At 45.1% G+C, this 22,220-nt stretch overlaps 2 protein-coding genes across 4 annotated transcripts in view; both read left to right on the top strand.

The window, feature by feature from the left end:
- Positions 1–162: 162 nt before the first annotated feature.
- Positions 163–7,759, top strand: trafd1 (TRAF-type zinc finger domain containing 1). Of its 2 annotated transcripts, none has more exons than XM_029246120.1 (12): positions 163–293; positions 1,162–1,199; positions 1,650–1,785; positions 2,545–2,598; positions 3,029–3,482; positions 3,614–3,931; positions 4,057–4,121; positions 4,553–4,804; positions 4,965–5,094; positions 5,182–5,401; positions 5,613–5,661; positions 5,756–7,759. In XM_029246120.1, the coding sequence occupies exons 2-12, from the start codon at positions 1,165–1,167 to the stop codon at positions 5,792–5,794; spliced, it is 1,752 nt and encodes a 583-aa protein (XP_029101953.1). In that variant the 5' UTR covers positions 163–293; positions 1,162–1,164; the 3' UTR covers positions 5,795–7,759. The 2 variants fall into 2 exon arrangements, with proteins under 2 accessions (XP_029101953.1, XP_018604486.2); XM_018748970.2 differs by having other exon boundaries at positions 3,611–3,931.
- A 6,186-nt stretch (positions 7,760–13,945) lies between these two features.
- smtnb (smoothelin b) overlaps positions 13,946–22,220 on the top strand; it is a 64,139-nt gene continuing 55,864 nt past the window's right edge. For both annotated transcript variants that reach the window (XM_018749020.2, XM_018749019.2), the window contains exon 1: positions 13,946–14,568. In XM_018749020.2, the coding sequence (XP_018604536.2) occupies positions 14,518–14,568 (51 nt within the window). In that variant the 5' untranslated portion in view covers positions 13,946–14,517. The remainder of the gene's footprint in view (positions 14,569–22,220) is intronic.

The following is a 22,220-nucleotide window of genomic DNA, read 5'->3' as shown; positions in this document are numbered from 1 at the left end:
GGGTGGGCGGGACCTTCGCCGCTTCTTCGTCTTTTTCCGCCCAATCCAATTGAGTTATTAGGGCGACTGCGGTTTCACCCAATCGTCTCCGTCCAATCCGCGTCGCGCTGTGGGAGGGGCCAAGTAGGGACAAGTGTTGTTTTGCGTTTTTACGTCATCCGTCTAAAAGAATCGAATGTCAAGCAGGAACCGGGAGAGGGCCATGATGGAGAGGGAAAAATAGCTCTCGCGTCCAGGTTACGGCGGACATTCCAACCCAGAGCAGCCGAACACCCGCAGCTGCTGACGACAAAGTAGGAAACGTCGCAACAATGAATCGGCTCTCTGTCGTGTCTGTCTGAACGTCCGCCTCGTGGTCGCTCTCTAAGTTTCTGTATTTAGACTAGTGCGGAGAATCGCAGCCCGTTTCCGCTGTTGATAGAAAATCAGAAGTGAAACCGAAACGCAAACGGCTGTTGAAATATGTAGCGAACTGATACCCAGGCCAGGCGCTCTCTTGTGTGTGAGCCTGGTACCGGGTCCGGGATACAGTTCGGCTGCAGCAGAGTCGGACCGGCGATCGACCCGGCGGCTGTGTGTGCTCTTCCTCGCTCTGTTACTGTGCTCTTACTGTGTTCTACTGTGCTGACACGGGCCACAGCCCCGGCGGAGGGCAGGAGTCGAGTGTAAACCCGCCGCTGAGCTGTAACTGAACCCCCCGAAAGGAACGGAACCGAACCCGTGATCTCGTGTAGCTCGCGCAAGTTGATCGGTAAATTATTTATACAGCTGCCTGGGTTGCGTTACAAGTTTGTCAACTTTACGACGATGAGGTATTTTCACCTGGAATGGTGCTCCAGCTGCTGCTCCAGCTGCTGCCCCGGTCCCTGAGGGAGCTGTCACTGTCATTGTCACTGTGCGCTACCCTGGTGGAGGTCCCTTACCCTGAAGTGCTCCTGTAAGAGAGACTCGTCACCGAGGCCTGCGATGACTTTTGAGCGGAGGCCGGTCAGCCCATCGGTGCGGGAAGATGAGGCTATGCCGAGCACTGCGCATGGAACGGGGGCTGATGGCCGGTCATCTGATGGCTCACGTCCACGTTCTCCACTTGCCCCATTGTTGTACTTCTGACCGTCACTTTGCACTAACTGAGAAATCTCTCTTTCTATTTTGTGTGTTTAGACCATGGCGGAGGAAAGCACCCAGTTCTGTGGCAACTGGTAAGAGGGGATTGCGGGATCAATCATCTACTAGTATCTAGCAACTAGTTTGACCAGTTTGTTACGCGTGGACGTTAAATGACAGGCTTTCAGCATGAATGGCACTTAAACTATCGTTCTGATTGGAGAAATTAATCCTACGTGTTTGCGTTCAAGGATAGCTACAAATTCTGAAAACAATTTTACCCCCTCCCCCTTTTTTTAAATGAAATAAATTTAACAGACATCCCATCTTTGAAAAATTAATTTCAGGGAGGGGGGTGGTATGCCTAAAAAGGGACCAGGAGGAGACAACATGTGATGTCTGTGTGGTCCCCTGGAATTGTTGCGCCATCCACCGCACTAGAAGCAGCTCTACTTCTGCCAGTTTTATTTTCTGTGGGCCTCTGGACTGGGGCAGTCCTTTACTGGTATAAAATTGTGTGTGAGATTCCTCTCTTCCCTTCACAGCAAGCGAGACATTCCAGATGCCAACTTTACCACGCATGAGATACACTGCCGTCGCAACATTGCGCTGTGTGAGCTGTGCGAGGAACCTGTGCCCCGCGGATCTCTGCAACAGCACAAGGAGCAGGAGCACGCAGAGGTCAGAGGGCATGGGGGTGGGGCTTTGCTGGTAAAATCAGTAGGTATAATAGAGTAGGAGGCAATACTGCGGGCAGACCACTGCGGTGTGCCTTCCCATGTGTGTCGAGTACAACAGATAAATTTAAAATACACACACACACACACACACACACACACTTTCTGAACCGCTTGTCCCATATGGGGTCACGGGGAACCGGAGCCTAACCCGGCAACTCAGGGTGCAAGGCTGGAGGGGACACACCCAGGACGGGACGCCAGTCCATCGCAAGGCACCCCAAGTGGGACTTGAACCGCAGACCCACCGGAGAGCAGGACCCGGTCCAACCCACTGTGCCACCGCGCCCCCCTAAATTTAAAATAAATATCAGCATTTAAAAAAATTACAACCATAGAAGAACAGGGGTCGTGGTGGTCTGGAGCCTAATAGAAAAAGGAGCACAGCACACAAATGTTTTTAAGCCTGTGTTTACAGGTGTTCAAATAGCTGTGATCTTCTGAATTTGTTTCACATTTTTTCAGTGTTTAAAAGGTGTGGCAGAAATTTTTTATGTTTGGTGAAAACACTGGTGAAACTTTTGTGACCCAGGAATGCATTAATTTTTCCGATTTAGATGAGTGGTTATTACGAGTTTATCTGACAAGAAATTGCCTTATGATTAGATGTTCTGAAAGATATCTTTGCTTAAGTGAGAAAAGCCTGTATTCTTGGTGGAATTCTGGAAAGATTTATTTTTTATTCTCAATATTCTGCTTTCAGGTTCTGTGCAAATGTGGCTTAAAGATTGAGAAAAACCTGATGGAGACTCACCAGGTAATGATGCTGCACATTCGACTGTATACACTGCTACATGAACATTGGCACATGTACAGTGCCTTGCAAAATTATTCGAACCCAGTTCTTGTTTTACCACATTACACATGGTAATTTTCTGTGATATGTTATTTAAAAAGACCGAAACTCAATAGTCCGTGCTTTGAATACTTTTGCAGAGCTCTGTATCTGTGTGTCTATAATTTAATCTTTGTAAGTATGTGTGGATGGAGGCAGCAGGTAGTTCAGTTTTGTTTCCCTTCAAGACCATGCGGAGGGTCTGTATAAATGGATAAACTCCAAGTTCCTTCAGATGAAAGACAGCCAAGTAATGTGATGGTAGCGTGTAGTGTATATACGGTATTTATTACATACGAGCATCACATTTATTATGTTCTAACAAAATCAAGTGTCCTCTATGGGTCTGCAGCAGTCGGAGTGCAGCCAGCGCTTGGTGCCCTGCCAGTACTGTGAGCTGGAGCTGGTCTTCAGCCAGGCCAAGGACCATGAGGAGTACTGTGGAACACGCACAGAGCCCTGCCCTATCTGCAAATGCAATGTTATGCTGAGGGAGAGGGAGGTCCACCCAGCTCTTTGTGGAGTCTCGCCCCCACCCCAAGAGAAGAATAATGCCAGGCCCATGGGCAGCGCTAGAGGGCAAGTGGATCCGGTGGCATGGTTTGAAGCCTATTCGATCAGGAATCTGCTAAGACCCCAGCAGGTGGCTCAGGGCGGCAGCTCTTTGGATTCCAGGGCCTTGACCAGTCCGCTGGAGGGCAGGGTGCACAACAGCACCCGGGCTTTTGGTCAAGGGGGCAGGAGAAGTGCCCCCAGGAACACAGACGTCAGGAACACTGCCCCCAGGAACACAAGTGGCAGACACTGTAAGTCACGTAAGGCTGTGTTCCTCACAAGTGCACACACTTTTTTCTTTATGCTGTACCCTCTGTCAGCGACACACAGACACTTGTTCTGTTGCTAACGTTATTGTGCTTACGGATTACGTCGTCAGCAGTGGATCAAGACGCAGAGCTGTACCACAACAACAACAGCGTGAGAGGCCAGCCTTCTACCGAGGATCCTTCTAGCTTGGACTATCTGCTGGCTCTCAGTCTGCAGAACGATGGGGACCCAAGCGACCACCAACACTCCACTGTGCACGACCCCCTGGGCAACTTAGGAGAGCTGTGGCCTTCTGGATGGGACTCTGACCTTGAGAGAATCCCGCACGCCAGTCTTCTGCCTTCGCTGTTGTCTCAGCTCTCAAACCCAAATAACAACTACCGCAGTTCCACCTCAGGCAGCGATGCACCTCCTACCGGTACCCAGACAGGTACGATGTGCCCTCTTGCTACTTCGTGTGTTCTCCCTCGATTGTTTCAATCAAAAAATGAAATAACCTGATCACGAGAATTTAGGAGTCGCTGACCATTGTATTCTCAAAACTCTCCTCTGTAGACACCATGTTGCCGTGTGAGTTTTGTGAGGAGCTCTTTCCCATGGATGATCTCATTCTACACCAGGTGAGAACCTGTGTCCAGTTCAGGGTACAAAATAAGTATTTTTTTATTTTTGCAAAAAAGGCCATTTTGTATTGCTAGCACTCGTTGATTCTTTTTATTATGCTGCAGCTAAGTTACAATATTTCAGATGAAAACACTTAGATAAACTATAAATGTTTAGAAACTCAGCTGACTGACAATTAACTAGTTGATGGCAGACATAAGTGCGACTACTGTTGTAGTTTGTAAATTCATGTTATACTTATATCTTAAACACCATGTTTACTTTGTTGAGGGTAAGGAGGCTACATTTAGCAAGACCTTACCTGCTTCGCACCCACCTTTTACCGGTTTTTTTTAATTGAACTTTATGTCATACTTTATAATAAAATATTACCCAGCATGCATGCGAACATGCGAATGTACACGTCTGTCCCTGTGCTGCCTTACAGACTGGCTGCAGCCCTGCCTCTGCCATTGCGTCCTTCAGCAAACGAGCCCCCTCTCCGCCCTCCAAGGACGTGATTCCCCAGAGGCCCAGGCAGGCTGTGTACAGCCCACCTCGAACCCCGAGCCCTAATTTCTACCATCATCAGGTGTCCCCACAGTCCTGCCTATCCTCCAGTCCACCAGGGGGCAGTGTGATTATCCCCTGCGAGTTCTGTGGAGTTGCCCTAGAGGAAAGCGTCATATTTCACCATCAGGTATCTAATGGTGCTACTGGAGCTGTTTATGGTACAATACTTGCTCTCCCAGAATGTTTTTATACAACCTCTCTGCTCTGTGTGTAAGCTTGAGCTGTGTATGAATGGAAAATTTACAATAGTTCTAAATTCTTTTTTGTTTTTTTTGTTTAATTTTTAGGACAAGTGTAACCTCCGGCCCCATACCGCTTACTTTGATGATGAACACTCAAAGCAGCAGTGCTTGTCTACTGTGGAAGGTAACAGTGAAAGGGTTTCTCCAGAGCCACAAAGAAGAATGAGACATCAGGGTGAGACACATAACACCTAGATCTCTGTGTATAACCGTCCCAGTATATGTGGCTGAATATGTCCACTATGTACCCATGTGACTGCAGTGGACCCAGGAGAGGATGTCCTGGACCAGTTCAAGGGTGCACCGGTGGCGCGCGTGAGGACAGGCTTGAGTGCAGGCCCTCGGAAACTCCACTCCCAGCCGAACGCGGCCTCGCCCCAAAACGCGGCTGGTTCTACGTGCCAGGTGATAGTGGGGCCAAAGCGTGGGAGGGAGTCGGGTGGCAGTCGGGGCCGAGGCCCCAACACAACCGCGATGGCAGGGTAAGCACACAGCAGTCAGCAGGGGCTCCCTCGCCGCTCTGAGTTCACAAAAGTAGAGGTAGTTTGGTTTGCAATATTCATAAGGGGATTGTGTGTTGAGCTGAAAAGTTGACTAATACAGATTGATATAATCAATTCAGTCTTTGATTGTATCGCACAAAAGCCATGTGGTAGTCCTTAATATGTCAGATCTTCATCTCCATCCCTGCAGAGGAAGATCAGAAGGTCACAGAGACACAAAGAAATATGGAAATCCCAAGGTATATTTTTCTTGGCTTCCACACTTGCTGCTGCCTGTTTAATTATCACTTGTCTACAGGCATGCATTAAACACTTTTTTTTGTGTAAATTCAGGTTCATAAAGTGCAAAATCTGGAGAAAGAGGAAGAGTGACTGGGTGCAGACCACCTACGGAAACTCACTTGTCTGGCTTGGCTTCCAACCTGTCAGTGTGTGAGGTTTATCTGTCCTGTCTCCTTAGAGTTCACTACTGTTTTTATTTTCTCTTAAAACTTTTTTTTTTTCCTACGTGTGATTGTAATGGGCTAAATATATTCATTTACTATTGTCATTTTCCACTGGTACCAGCAATTTACAAAAAAGAGCTGCCAGTGAGAACTGCTTTCTTACACACTCAGTCCTCATTTAACGGGATCCCATAGAATAAAAACCACTACAGTGGCTTTTGAAAATATATCCTTAGCCTGCCTTATGAAGTTATAGTATTCTGGAAAAACCCTTATTAAGTTTATGAATTCTCATAATCCAAAGACATAATTACCGTTGCTTTCAATTCTAAACATTTTATGTGTTCCTGAGACCCAGAACTGATACATATTTATATTTGGACTTTTTAACATAAATGTAAAAATTAGTGTTTGTCATAATGCAGACTAGATTATAGCATAAGGCATCAAGAGAGTACAGTCAGGGAGGTAAAATGTAGGAGCCTCATTCACTCAGCAGAGCTCGAAACACAGGTGTGCTGCTCACTGTAATACTGGTACATGTGGTACTGTGTACCTTTGACAAAACCCCAACTAGCTAAAACTAAACATGCAACGTCAAACTCTTCTGCCATGAAAGTTCATGTACTAACTAGTGTACTCCCCACAAACCAAACAAACGTTTGGTTTCCGTAAACAAGGATTTATATACACGCATAGAAATTTTAAAGCCCTGCTCTTGCATAAAATGTATAAACAGATAAAAAACATTACACATTCTGACACCAAAAATGGGTAGGAGGTAGGAGTGTTCTGTATGCCTTAAATGATGTGTGTTACTCACCCAGGACAGAGAAGTTGTCACAGATGTTCAGGGGTTACGAGCCACAAGGAAGGAAAATATAATTTTAAATGTTAAAAATAATGTGTGTTACAAATATTATAAAATCTTTATCATTTTCATGCATAGAACTGTCTTTTATTTTGATATTTTTAATTTTAGGTGATGCATTTTTTGACCAGGAACCATTCTCTTATAGAAGTAGCATGACCCCCCCCCCCCTTATACAACAGGAGTTTGTCTGATAGTGATTTCACAGAATGGATGAACTGTTATATGAGGAATGAGTGTACTCTTCACACCAACATGTAAAATATTAAATAACTGATGGAAGATATCATTTGTACTTTTGATTATACACAACTGTTGGGAATTAAACATTTTAATATACAAGTCCTTGTTCTGTTTTACATTCTTAAATCTAGCCGGTAATTTGCTTTCAACTACATACAATTTTAAATGTATAGTTAGTTATTCCAATATATGTGAGAATGTTAAACTGGAAGCATATGGAGTGGAGAGTCTGAGAAGAGGTTATGCAGTTGTAGCTTCTAACAGAAATCTGAATTGTTTCATTAAAAAATTCAACTGCAGAGATGAGTTGAATGTGAAACTAAGCACTAAAGTACTTACGGTAAAATAAACCTTCAGGTCTCAGCATGGCTTGGCTCCTCACTACCACCATTGTGTTTTTGTCATTGCCATAATCTCCTTTGTATCTCTGCCGTCCTTTTCGCTGTGCCTGCTCTCCCCTGATTTACTTCGGTTCTCTTTATTTTTTCCAGGGTGCCCTTCTCACCAGAGTGACAGAGCGCTGTACAACATTGAATTTCTATTGAAATGATGAATTTCTAAAACACTAAGACAAATGTGGCTAACAGTAGACTGAGCCATCTGGCCAGGGAGGAGAGGAAACAAAAACGTCTCCGAACCACAGAGAACTGGAGGGGAAAAAACCTCTGAGGTCCAAGTACCAGTGGCTGCCCCCCTCTTCTGGGCATTATACTTTATTGTCATTGTATGCAATACAATGAAATTTTATGTGGCAGCCCTTGGAATAACAACAGCAGAAAGAACACTTGAAATAAATAAATAAGAATTGGACTGAAACTTGGGAGTCCTCAGTCCTTAGCAGCCTTTAGAGGGGTGGTGGATGTGGGGGAGTAATGGAAGCCGTAACTGGCTTTTGTGTTCGGTTTTCTTTGGTCGAGCAGGGAGCATGTGATGGAGGCCACAGCTCTGCGAAAGAAGCTGTTCCTCAGTCTGTTGGTGTCGGGATTTTATTGTCCTGAACTGTTTGTCAGACAGCAGCGGTTCTAACCGGGACTGACCGGGGTACGTGGTGTCCTTGATTCAGTTCAATTTAATTTAAATCAATTTATTTTTATAGTCTCTTGTCACGCAGTGACACAGAGTGCTTTAACACAGGCATAAGGCAAAATGCATTGATGATACTGCCAGTCTGCTTCCTCGGGCGGCTAGCATAGGTACTGTCCAAGTTGGGGAGCTCCTTCCCGACAATGTGCTGGGCCGCCTTCACCATGCAATCCAGATCATTTTGCTTGGCGACTACAGTTAGTCAGAATCCTCTCAATGGTGGCCCTGTAAATATTTAAGTTTCAAGTTTATTGTCATAGGTACAAGTACCATGTACAAGTATCATGAAATTCTTCTTGAATGCTTCTCCACAGTCTATGAACAAAAATAATAGATAATACTGCACAAAACAAAAGTAATGCTAATAACAATAAATAATGGTAACAATAAATAACAGTAGTTAGCCAGAGAACTCAGAACATGAGAATGCTTAAAGTGACAGCGTAATGTGCCAGTGTGCTTGGAAGGAGCAGCACAACTCTAGTTAAAAAAGGTGGTATGTTGGTGAATGTTGTATACTCTTACAGCAATGGGGTAAAAGCTGTTCCTGTACCTAGCAGTGCGGGTTCGAATAGACCTGAGCCGCTTTCCAGACGGCAAAAAAGAGAAAAGTGCCTGTGCGGGGTGACTATGATCTTTCATGATGCGCATCATCTTTCTGAGGCAGCGTTTGGTGTAGGTATCCTGGACTGCTGGTAGCTGTGTGCCGATGATTTCCTGAGCTGCTTTGACCACCCTCTGTAGGGCTTTCTTGTCCTGTATCCAGCAGCTGCCGCCTCAGGATGCAATACACCCTGTGAGGACGGACTCCACAGCACACCTGTAGAAAGTGGTGAGGGCTATAGTGGACATCCTGGCTTTCTTCAGACGCCTGAGGAAGTGGAGGCGTTGATGGGCCTTTTTGATGGTTGATGCTGTGTGCTCAGTCCATGTGAGTTTGGCAGTGAGGGTGATCCCTAGGAATTTGAAGCTGTTGACACACACAACGTCCCCTCCTATGTAGATGGGCGCATGAACCGTATCCTGTTTCCTGAAGTCAATCTCCAGCTCCTTAGTTTTACTGACATTGAGAGACAGGTTGTTGTCCTGGCACCACTCTGCCAGGAGCCTCACCTCCTCTCTGTAGTCCATCTCATCGTTGTTGGTGATCAGACCCACAATGGTGGTATCGTCAGCAAACTTTATGATGGTGCTGGAGCTGTGACTGGCCACACAGTCATGTGTGAACAAGGAGTACAGCACTGGGCTCAGGACGCTTCCCTGTGGAGTGCCAGTGTTGAGGATCAGTGGGAAGGAGGTATTTCTGCCAATCTGCAGGAATTTCTGTGGGAGCTGGGGCTGTTTCAGCTTCCTGAGGAAGAAGAGTCTCTGTTGGACCTTTTTGACCAGGTGTGAGGTGTTGCAGGGCCATGTCAGCTGCTTTGACACATAGACTCCAAGAAACTTTAGGCTTTCCATGCTTTCCACTGCTTCTCCATGCATGTGGAGGTGGAGGTGATCTACCTCCTTTGTTCTTCTGAAGTCCAGAACCATCTCCTTTGTCTTAGAGGTGTTAAGGACCAAGTTGTCCTTGCACCACTCAGTCAGATGTTCCACCTCAAGCCTGTAGGGCATCTCCTCGTTGTCTGAAATCAGCCCAACTATCATAGTGTCATCTGCAAATTTAATTATGAAGTTGGAGGTGTGGAGAGGGGTGCAGTCGTGGGTGAAGAGTGTGAAGATCATGAAGAAGACAAGACAAGAGAGGCTTTATTGTAATTTCAGCTATACAGGTGGCCCCCGATTTATGATGGGGTTACGTTCAGCGCAACCCATTGAACGCTGAAAATATTGTAAGTCGAAAATGCACCTAATACACACCTTTGTGTGGCACAGTGGGAGATGTGGATCGCTGCTGCTGCCAGGCATCGCGAAAGATTATCACACTCCATATCGCTTGCCTGGGAAAAAATCAAAATTCAAAATTCTAAGTACAGTTTCTACTGAATGTCTATAGCCAGCTTACCATCGTATAGTCGAAAAATTGTAAGTCGAACCATCGCAAATTGCTGGTACAGTACACAGGGAAACGAAACAACGTTCCTCTAGGACCATGGTGCTACACAAAACAATACAGTTGCCTACACAGACTACATAAAGTGCACATGTGCAACAATTGTGCAAACAGCAGTAGACATTATACACACACACACACACATTTTCAGAACCGCTTGTCCCATACGGGGTCACGGGGAACCGGAGCCAACCCGGTAACACAGGGCGTAAGGCCGGAGGGGGAGGGGACACACCCAGGACGGGACGCCAGTCCGTCGCAAGGCACCCCAAGCGGAACTCGAACCCCAGACCCACCGGAGAGCAGGACTGTGGTCCAACCCACTGCGCCACCGCACCCCCGTAGACATTATAATAATTACTAAACATTTCAACAATACAAAACATTCCAACAACTTACCAAAATGGGACATTAGACACAATAACGGACAGTTTAGCACCGACCAGTGCACAAGTTTCACTGTCAGTCCAGTCCCTGAATACTGAGGAGTCTATGGCTTAGGGGAAGAAACTGTTACACAGTCTGGGCATGAGGTCCAAATGCTTCGGTACCTTTTGCCAGATGGCAGGAGGGTGAAGAGTTTGTGTGAGGGGTGCATGGGGTCATCCACAATGCTGGTGGCTTTATGGATGCAGCATGTGGTGTAAATGTCCATGATGGAGGGAAGAGAGACCCCGATGATCTTCTCAGCTGTCCTCATAATCCACCGCAGGGTCTTGTGAGCTGACACGGTGCAATTTCCAAACCAGGCAGTAATGTAGCTGCACAGGATGCTCTCCATAGTCCCCTTGTAGAATGTGGTGAGGATGGGGTGTAGGAGAGAGGCTTTCCTCAATCTTTGCATAAAGTAGAGATGCTGCTGGGCTTTCTTGGCCATGGAGCTGGTGTTGAAGGGCCAGGTGAGGTTCTCTGCCAGGTGAACACCAAGGAATTTGGTGCTCTTGACGATCCCTATGGAGGAGCCATTGATGTTCAGCGGAGAGTGGTCTCCTGAAGTCAACAACTATCTCTTTTGTTTTGTCCACATTCAGGGACAGATTGTTGCCTCTGCACCAGTCCATTAGCCACTGCACCTCCTCTCTGTATGCTGACTTGTTGTTCTTGCTGATGAGACCCATCACGGTCATGTTGAACTTGATGATGTGATTCGAACTGTGCATTGCTGCACAGTCGTGAGTCAGCAGAGTAAACAGCAGTGAACTGAGCACACAGCCCTGGGGGGGCCCAGTACTCAGTGTGGTGGTGTTGGAGAGGCTGCTACTGATTCGGACTGACTGAGGTCTCCCAGTCAGGAACTCTAAGATCCAGTTGCAGATGGATGTTTCCAGGCCTAGCAGACTCAGCGTTCCAATCAGGTGCTGAAGAATGATTCTATTGAATGCTGAACTGAAGTCTATAAACAGCATTCAAACGTATGTCCTTTTTGTCCAGGTGGGTAATATGCCAGATGGAGGGTGGTGGTGATGGCGTCATCTGTTGTGCGCTTGGGACAATACGCTAATTGCAAGGGGTCCAGTGAGGGGGGGCAGCAGGGTCTTGATGTGCCTCGTGATGAGCCTCTCGAAGCATTACATGATGGTGGGTGAATGCGACGGGATGGTAGTCGTTGAGGCAGGACACTGAAGACTACTTCGGCAGTGGTACGATGGTAGTGGGCTTGAACAATGTCGCTGCTCAGGGAGATGTTGAAGATGTCAGTGAGAACATCTGCCAGCTGGTCCGCACATCCTCTGAGCAGTCTGCCAGGAATGTTGTCTGGTCCAGCAGCCTTCCGTGGGTTGATTCTGCGTAGAATTTTTGTCATACAAGCTATGGTAAGACACAGCACCTGGTCATTGGGAGGAGGAGTGGTCTTCCTCGCTGTCATGTCATTCTGCACCTCAAACTGAGCGTAGAAGTTGTTCAGCGCATCTGGAAGGGAGGCATCACTGTCATAGGCAGGTGATGTTGTCTTGTAGTTAGTGATGGCCTGGATGCCCTTCCACATGCGCCGCATGTCACCGCTGTTCTTATAGTGGCTGTAGATTCTCTGGGTGTGTCTGTGCTTTGCCCCTCTGTTGGCCCAAGACAGTTTGGCCATCATTGTTCTTAGGGCCACCTTGTCACCTGCTTTGAAGGCTCAGCATGCAGCCCTGTGGGGTTCCTGTGTTTAGGATGAGGGTGGAGGAGGTGTGGTTGCCAATTCTGACTTACTGTGATCAGTCTGTTAGGAATTCCATGACCCACGAACACAGAGAAGAACCTAGGCCCAGGTTGTCCAGTTTGCTGACCAGTTTGAGAGGGCTGACAGTGTTAATTGCTGAGCTGAAGTCCACAAATAGCAGCCTCACATAACTACAGTACTTGGTTCGTCTAAGTGTGTCAGAGTGATGTGGAGAGCTATTGTGATGGTATCCTCTGCGGCAAACTGGTGCTTATCCAGATCAAGTGGGATGGTGGTTCTGATGTGTGAAAGCACGAGTTTCTCAAAGCACTTCATGGAGGATTTAAGGCATGTTGGAACAGCAGCTTGCTATAATGAGAGGCTGAATAATGTAGTAAACACCTCTGTATGTTGGTCGGCACATGGTTTCAGTACCTCGCCTGGCACTCCATCTGGGCCTCAAAGTCTAGTCCAATAAAAATCCAATACTACTATCAAAACTATGCTATCAACAGTGGAGGTTGAGAAATTCGTTCTCCAGGCCTGAGGTCGCTGATCCTGTCAGTCACATCCCCATGTGCAGGAAAGAATCATTTTCACAGCGAGCTCCCAGTCTGTGGATTGAGCTTCCATTCATCTTTCTTTGCTGCCAGTCTTGAGACCTTCAGTATCCTTAAAAATCCAATTTTCTTCACTCACTGTCTCTTCTACTACTCTCAGTTGTTTGTTTTCAACTGAATTGAAATTAATGAATTTCCTTTGCTAAATTATTGTGTCAAGCCTTATGTTAATCTTTATTATTAGAGCTCCAATAGGGTATTTCATTCTGAATTGTCATCTTCTGTGTTGAGCTCCTTAGAATTATTTACCAATTTGTACAACAGGGTGATTTCACTGTAAGCCCCTTCATCAAGGATACTGCAGCAGGAGGTGGGAGGTGAACCTGGGTCCTTGGAGTGCAATGCAACAGCTGTAACCACTGTGCCACCTGCTGGCTGTGGTGACAAGGTTTTGTGACCTTGTGAGCACTTTCTCCTTTGTACAAAACCAACACTGTAAATCAGCTTACATTAAAGTGTTACCTGAAAATAATAATAATAATAAACAGTTGAACTCGGTCAGTAGTAATACCTACAGTACTTATGTTCAACACTTGTTGGCGCCGAAGTGTTTCGGAGAAGGTTTTCTTGAGGTGTACCATAATTACTGTAACTGTCATAGTAATGCTTGACTCAACATTATGAGATATTAGTGAGTAAAGAGGTTTAAACATCGTTATTCTGACAAGAAAATAAAATTGAAACATTGCCATTGCTACAAATTTGACGTTTTCTTGTTTTGCAGTGGAATTTCATTAATTGTTTCAAAAGATAACTAAGTATAAATATAAGTTCTGAAAACAGTGTTAAGGTGTTTAAAACGAGTTTTTTTATACCACAAACTTAAATAGTTAAAAAAAAAAAAAAAAAATCACCTGCTTTTGTCAGGTTCGAACGCCATTCTACCGCTTATCCCCGGTCGTTTGGTTTGACCAATCAGCGCTCGTATTTCCCTGAGAGGGTAGTGCCAGTTTGAAAATTCTGGCCTTCCATTGGCCCATTGGTTGGATTGGGGCGTGTGCTTCGGCCGGGGCTAATTGAGCGGGGAGATAGGATTCGAAGGTTACGCTTTGTCTCCGGCTGTGGGTTTAGCTGAAGCGCGAGCGGTACTCACAGTTTGTGACACTCAGTGTTGATGACCGTAGTGTCACCGGTAAAATTTAACGGTTCTTTTTTTTTATTTTATTTTATAAAATCCTCTAGTAAAAAAAATGGATACGCGACGCATCCATCAGATGCATGCTTAATGCGAAACGCAGGTGGAACGCAACGCGGGTATATTTTTTTGAAGAAGGACTAATTTTTCATAACATTGACTTGAGATACAATGAATGAAAACTTCATAACACTTTAATTTTTAAAACTGTGTTGTGAAATTTTTAGTGAATCTGTACGTGAAAATATGCTAAGGAGTATGAGAAGACTTTGCTGGCTTCATTTCAGTAGGTCGCTGTGTTGAATTCACCTGCGCTCGTCTCGCTCGCGCTGTTCTTGCGCGCGCGCCACGAAGTGCCGCGACGAGAGGGAAGCATCCTGGTCTCCAGAGGCCGGTCACTCGCCACACACTCCGGAGGAGTGCAAATACCGCACGTCCATTCACGTACTCGACTTGAGCGCAGGGCTAGTGTTCTGCCGCTCGGACCCGTTACCATCCATCATGTCTTCTGGAAAGTACACGGCTCTGGACGAACCGACCCTGCGTACCATGGTGAGCCGAAGGCGCGCGCGAGCACGTGCCGCCTGTGTGTGTGTGTGTTCGTGTTCGTGTTCGCAGGGGGAAGCAAGAGCTCCACATTTCTCTAAGTTTCAGCGAATGAGTTAGTTGTGGTGCTGGATCAGGTGGTTATTTGATCTTTTTCTTTAAAAAATTTTTTTAAACACGACTTTTTTTTCACATTTGTTTACTGAGCTCAAGCTTTAATCCAAAGAAACCACTTGCTGTTAAACTACTTGCACTGATTCTCATATATATAATATATGTGTGTGTGTGTGTGTGTGTGTGTGTGTGTGTGTGTGTATATATATATATATATATATATATATATATATATATATATATATATATATAAAAATTTATATATACATATACTATACATGTGTATAGAGCTGGGTCATTTTTACTATACCCATTACAAGTAAGCACTGACTTTCCTCATGGGTACTACAGCAGGAGGTGAGACTCGAGGTCCTGTGTGTGACCTCTTAGTCCAGAGACAGAACTCTAACCACTACGCCACCTGCTGTTCCAAATTTACATAATGAGCTTTAATAGGATTTACCTGTTTATATAGCAGGGTACGTTCCTGTACCAGTCCAAGGTAAGTGTCTCAATCGCTGGTGGGATTCGAACCAGCAACACCAAACAGGACACTGACTTTTCGCTTCTGATTGACACACACACTAGAGGGTGTGTTTGTGTTCCATGAAAAAACGTGACGGGATTGTGTCACACACATTAATGGGTCAGGAAGAGTTAATTTGCCTGCAGAGGGTTTCAGAGCAAACATTTGCATGAGAATCTCATACATTTTGTGTGTGTTAGTGTACAGACAAATGTACATAGAGCAACCCCTGTATAGCATGTTAAACTGGGAGCTTTTCTTTTAAAGCCAAAATCATGCAAATTGCTTTGCGGTTTTGTGTGATTTGAAAGGTCGACCAAAGCTGATATCTGTGGAATAATGCACTTAATGTGATTTATTGCTGGTGCTCTAATGTCCATCTCCGTAATGTGGACCACACACTTGTCGGATTCCTTCTGAAATTTTCCAAGCAGCTGTGGAGGGAGTTGAGAGTCAGGGTGCGTCTGTCCACGGAACTGGTGGCCAGACGGAGAGGATGCTGCACATTTGCTTCCTCTTCGGACCTTGAGTGGAGAGGGAGAAGGTGGGTTTGGCCTGGACTCGCCCGGCCGTAGTGTTTACTGTGGTAGCTGTGTTTGTAATCCAAGCCGGTGTGTTGCGTGCTGGAGGGAGTGTCTCGAGGGAGACCAGTGTGCTGGAATTCCATAGCTAAACATTTTACTGTTTATAGACCACAGGGCAACAGGAAATGGGAGCTGACTTTACAGTGATGGTCCTCACATTTCTCCTCTCCCCATTTGTTATATATTTAAATCTTGAACGAAAAACTAGTTAAAGGTATACATGCAAATCACAGGCATGTTTGAACATTCAGATCTTTTCGTTCTTTGAGAAAAATGGCACCCCAAGCCATGTCACATGATCGGTCTCTCGAGGCACCTGACATTGTAATTCCAAACTTGTTTTAGATGCTTGAGGAGTCAGGCAGTGCCTCGCAGTTTCCTGGCAGGATGTTTCTCAAGGTGCCTCTACACTTCTGTCTTCCAGTGTATGGGCTGTATGGTGCAGAGGGCAGCTCTCATGCCTCTTGCCAGCTGACTTGTGTGATCGAACATGGGTGAGAATCTTGGTCAGTCGGTGCGGAGTTTGCATGTTCTTCTCGTGTTTTTGTGGGTTTCCTACAGGTGCTTCAGTTTTCTCCCTCTGCCTAAAGATGCGTTTCAGGTGAACTGGTAACTCCGAATTGCCCACTGTGTGTGTGTGTGTGTGTGTGTGTGTGTGTGTGTGTGTGTGTGTGTGTGTGTGTTTGCTCTACTGTATAGATGGGTGAAAAACTACATAGTCAAGTGTAGTTCATCTTGTACTGTAAGTCACCTTGGATGAAGGGGTATACTAAATACCAATTAATGATGTGTCTCAGCTCCAGGATCTACTCGTGCACATTTATGCAATGTATGCTAATTATGTTTTGACTGTGTGCGTGAGTACATGTTTCTCTTGGCTCAGGCTCTTCCAACGCTCAAAATACCTGAGAACCAGAAGGAGCACATTGCGGTCTGCAGACTGAGAGACGTCACGCCCATGAATGGGGTTACTGTCACTCGTGCTCGACAGCTGCAGTCATCGGAGCTGTCAGATGAGGCGTATGCACTCGATCCTAATTACATTTCCGCGAGGTTGCGGAGGACAGCCGACGACGGCATCTGTCATGCGTAACGGTACCGCCTATGACGAGTGCATGAAGTGCGGCACTGAGTGGCTGCGCCTGTCTTTGCTCATGCGGGGGGGGAAGTGTGTCTCTTGTCAGCATCTGCAGGCAATTTCATCAGCATCACATACGCTGCACCTGACTTAGCAAAAGGACTTAAAGGCCTTATGGGAAGATTGGCAGTGTAATCGCTGTTAGTTCTTGTACCTGTCATTCAAAGCCTGGAAATAATGCTCAGACTGCAGGGAGATGCCTGTGTTTCTTCCATTGTCACTGCAGAGCTCATCGAGGACACCCTTACATCAGGGCCTCCTTTCTTCTTTCTTCTAATTGAAGAAAAAAGGGAATTCTGGCTCTCATTCTCCTGTGAGCTATGCCCAGGTGTGGTCAGAAGCCTGATTGGGGGGAGGGCATCCCTCTGAAAATAAGAATTACTTGAAGTTTGAGAAGAAAACTCTCTTGGTTGGGGAATGCCATCTGCTGGGCAGAGAGGACTGCAAAATGCAAATTGTTTGCTCATCTCCAAATGAGCACTTTTCACAGATTTTAATGTGTAATAATTTCCACCCCAGGCTCATTCCCAGCGGTGCCAGGATAGGCGCCGGACTGCCATGGCACTGACCAAGCAGTCAGGAAAAGTGAGCTAGTGAGTAATTTGCACCCAGCTGCCATTGGTGGTTGAATGGAGATTATAGACATGCCACCAAATATTGTATACAATCAGAATTTGACAGTAACAAACAGCTTACGTGGTAACTAGATTAGTTTGTGTGAGAGTGTGTGTGTGTTTGTTTGAGGGAGGCTACGATATTGGGCCTTTGTGAAACATTTCCATTTTGGAATATTTGTTTCCATACTTCCTAGTGTCAGCTCTCTGGGGTGGGAGAACACCCAGTTTTATGTCATTAGTTTGGTATCTGTGCTCATCTCTGCACAACGCCTTTTTGCCTGTTCCTAGTTGTCTTCTGTGGTGTAGCCGTACCTTGTTTTAATATGTGGTTGGTAATGTGACTTTGGTTCTTGAATGTAAAGGTACAGTAGGGTTATGAGACTGAACTGTGCCATTGTGTGTTTCATTGTGGTTTGTGTGTGTGTGTTTCACCCTCACAGAGTCACTGATTTTTTTTTATTATTATTTTTTTTTGTGTGTGCTTTGTCTTTGTTACTCAAGGAGTCAGAAAGACATGTAAATCATATCTGAAGAGATATGAAGAGACTTTTCTGTTTTCCTTTTGACATTCATTTCAACTTAAGGATATTGGCCCCAGAACTGTTTTTTCCCTAAATTGGAACAGCGAACAATATGGTTTTAGATGATATGGTGTGCGCAGAGATGATTATGAGTAGCTGTCTCTATGTACAATAATAGCTTGTAAATATGACCGTGTTTGCTGGAGCCTGGGAATGGATTTCTGTAAACTTTGCTTTTTTTGAAACTTTGGAAAAGCCTGTGAGAGGGTCATTTGTTGCTCTGGGAAAGTCTTGAGATTGAGGTTGGGGGGAGGGTTCGTTCATTAACTCTAATATACCACACTCACCACATGGTGAAACATTTACTCATGGTTCAGAGGCTGTTGCGTTGCTCCTTGCTAATAATCGTTTAGTCAGCATTCAGCAGGTTGTTGCCGATTTCTTTTCTGCCATCTGTTAGCCAAGAGCCCGTTTGCTCTGTGAAATACACTGTGTTGGTGGCAGCCTGGTGCAAACATGCTTTGGGATCCAACCAGTTTGTCTGATAGATTGTTCCCTGCAAACAAAAAGAGCGGGCCTGGTCTCTCCAGTGGTGCTCACCTAAAGCACTGTGCCACTTTAAGACAGCAGGTGGCGTAGTGGTTAGAGCTTCCACCCTTGCACTCCTTTGGAGAGCTCAGGTTTGAATTTCATTTCTAGCTGTAGTCCCCTTCATCAAGGTACTTACCCTGAACTGATACTGGAAAACTTAACCAGCTGTATGAATGGGTTAAATAATTGTAAGTGGCTATGGAGAAAAGTGTCAGCTAAATGAATAAATGGAAATGTCTCATCCAGTCACAGCCATCTGTGGCACTCTGTAATGATCAAGGCAGCTGCCGTCTACCTGTGGTTCCTGGGACTTTAAAGTGATCTCAGTTTCTCTTTGTCCCTGGTTCCACCAGACCTTTTTTCTACATCTGTTCAGATGGGTGGGAGGCACCTGTTTGTCCAGGCATGTGATGAGTATCTGCTGCCCTGTGCAGGTGATGTTTGATGCATGCTGGAGCACAGCTGGTTTCACAGCTGGTCGCTCCTTCCGACAGTGTTATTGTAGAAAATGGCTTGTTTTCCGCGGCCTTCAGGGCAAGATTACCTATCCGGCACAAGCACTCAAACGTACAGGGGCACCTTGGTTTTTCTCTGTGTGCGTGCGTGCATGCATGATGTGCGTTGGTTGTTTGCAGGCTTACAATCTTTTCAGTCTTTTCTTCTCGCCAACATTGCGGCAATGGCTTGGAATTATCCAGTGGCTTTTTGTGGGCCTTCTGACCCTTTACTTCTCAGTGGGACAATTTCACATGTTAAAAATAGAGTCCTTGTCCTGCCAAGGTTACGCTAAGTGACACGCGAGGCCCCAGGGTTAGCTCTGTTGACTGGCTGCTGTGTGTTGACAAGGGTGAAAGGCCACGTAGGAATTGGGTTTATTTTGAAGTCTTTGTACTCTGTTCTGTTTCCTTACTTATCATCCCCATGGATTTCACATTTAAATGTCAGGCCTGTCAGGAAAGAGAGAAAACAACTTGAACTGATTTTACACAGCTCTGGATTTATTTTTAGGGCCATGGGCACCGAAATTCCCTTTCTCATTTTAAAATTTCTACATTACTGTTAATGAAAAGCTGCTTCCCCACAGGTTTCTATAACTGCACATGAACACCAGAGTGCACATTTCTGCATGAGCAGTGTTCGGCCTGACCTGCTGCCCTGGATGAGCTTAGGGACTAACTTTTCCTTGGAGTTTTGCAGTTTAAATTTCAGGTTGGTGTTCAAGCTCCGCCTTTCCCAAAAGCCATCCTCGGCCCCCGTCTGGGTGCTTTAGATAGGTTTCGGTTGTGACGTAGTACAACCCATGCTGGCACATTCCAGGAGTGTGTTGTGAGCAAGCTGCAGCAGGCTGCTGTGCAGATACCTGAAAGGATCCAGAACTGGAGAGCACCTGACAAAAAGCAATCAAGGGCTTAAAGAAAGTATCATGATGCAGACAGCCATCTGGAAAATAGTATTATGATCCATTGGATACGGGCTGTGTCTGATGGGAGGATTTGCCCTACAGAGAATGTCTCTAAAGCACTGGTGCTCAGCTTCATTAAACATCATTCAGACTCTATGTCTAGTAATGTAAAAACTTTCTGTAGTCTTCATTATCATTCATTATAAGAGGAAAATGTAGTGCGTTCCTGAGATTCAATAGGCTAACCCATTTTTTCACTAAATATCTAAAATTCCTACATTATATTGTAAACATAGAGAAAATGTAACTCAAAACTATGTTCAGATTGCCAGAACTGATCTGGGGACCAGATTTAAAACCCACATATTCAGACTTACTTATACATTGGTGTGCGCCTTTTTTCTACGCCCTTTCCGTAATCTTCCAATTATTTTCTTTTTTAGTTTGCGTTATTCTCTTGTTCTTGCGCGGTACAGCAGATGCTGTGTATATGTGGGTTTGAGTCATTCTCAGCTTAAATTGTTTGTATGTTCTTCCCATTTTCACGTGGCTTTCTTTTGGGTTCTCCAGTTTATTCCCATAGTTGAAACATGTTTCAGGTGAATTAGTGGCTCTGAGTTGCCTGTAGCGTGTGTGTGAGTGAGTGAGTGAGAGTGACAGCTGGTAGTGTAGTGGTTACAGTTTCTGCCTTTGGACCTAAAGGTTGCAGGTTTGAATCTTACCTCCAGCTATTGTACCCTTGAGCAAGGTACTTACCCTAAATTGCTCCAGTACAATTATCTAGCTGTATAAATTGGTAAATAATTGAAAATAGGTTAAACATTGTAAGTTGCTTTGGAGAAAAGCATTAGCTAAATGAGTAAATGTGTCTGAGAGAGATTGTGATGGACTGGCACCCTGTCCTGCATGTAACCTCTCTAACAACTTCTATTTCTGGGCTAGATGCTGGACCACTGTAAGCCTGCACTGCACAAGAGATTGTAAATAACGGATGGGTTGTGTTATTTGGTTGTTGTAATTTTCAAATGCTTTTATTTATTGTAAATGTCTTTGCTTTAGAGTTTCAACTCTTTTTATAAAGTGCTTTGAGGAGCTGCTTTTGAGAACACTATTTAAAATATGGGTAACTACAGGTGGGTGCTGTTAAGTTGGATTCAGTAATAATGATCAGAAAACGTGCTTTAAAAGGCTTATTATTAAGAGAGGTGATAAAGATGTACAAGATTTCTGCGTAGTTTGCAAGCAGGCACATGACCGAGACAACTAAGAAGCACAGGAGAAGCCGCACCCCCCCTGGGATGGGGGGGGGGGGACTGTTTGCCTTGTAGTGCTTGATGCCACCAAGGTTTGTTTTCTGAATTTTAATTTCTGTTCTGTTGTGCTTCTGGTCCTCCAAAGCTCATAGCTCCTCATGCAGATTTTACTGTGCATGTTGTATTTGCTCGTAAATATGATTTCTTCTTAAAGGAACATTTGTTCTACGAGGGAACCCTGTGCGTAAATAGTGAAAACTGCCTTTACAGTAACACGCACAGCACATCTTATATGATTGTTATGCTGTTTGCCTTCTTGAGCTCCTCCCTCCAACTTGCAGAAAGAAATTGCTCTGATAAGTCACACATTTTAGTGCAAAGGTCAGTTCTCGACATCTTTACATGGGTGACCAGGGTAAGCAGAGACATTGCATCACTGAACGCGTGGCGTTCCAGAATTCCGTTCTGCTCTACATACCCCCTCATAAAAGGCCAGTCACATTTCAATATCTCATCATATCTCAACTTGACAGCAAATATTTTGTCATTTTCTTTGTGCTCTGAAATATTTGTATCAAGCTTTCAAGACTTTACATGTTTTTTTTGTTTTTTTGTTTTTTTTTCCTCCCTCCCACCCCAGAGAGGAATTCTGAGGTGTTAGCATTTAGCTCCAGCACTAGCAAAAGAATTTTGAGAAGTCATGCTTGGTTAAAACATTCCTGCATTCCACGATTAAGGGATAAAATGAGTAGTTCTCTCATTATTTGGTCCCGTACAAACAAATCAGATTTCCAGTGATCCAAACAAATAATCTTAAATGTAGCAGCTTTTCCACCAGCAGATGAAAATTGGGCAGGATATCTCAACTCAGTCCACATGCGAACTGCGTCTGAGTTCATTTCCAAAGTTGGA

The sequence above is a fragment of the Scleropages formosus genome, chromosome 19 (genome assembly GCF_900964775.1).
Source record: "Scleropages formosus chromosome 19, fSclFor1.1, whole genome shotgun sequence".
Classification (NCBI taxonomy): domain Eukaryota; kingdom Metazoa; phylum Chordata; class Actinopteri; order Osteoglossiformes; family Osteoglossidae; genus Scleropages; species Scleropages formosus.
This window is presented reverse-complemented; position numbering and strand designations above follow the sequence as displayed.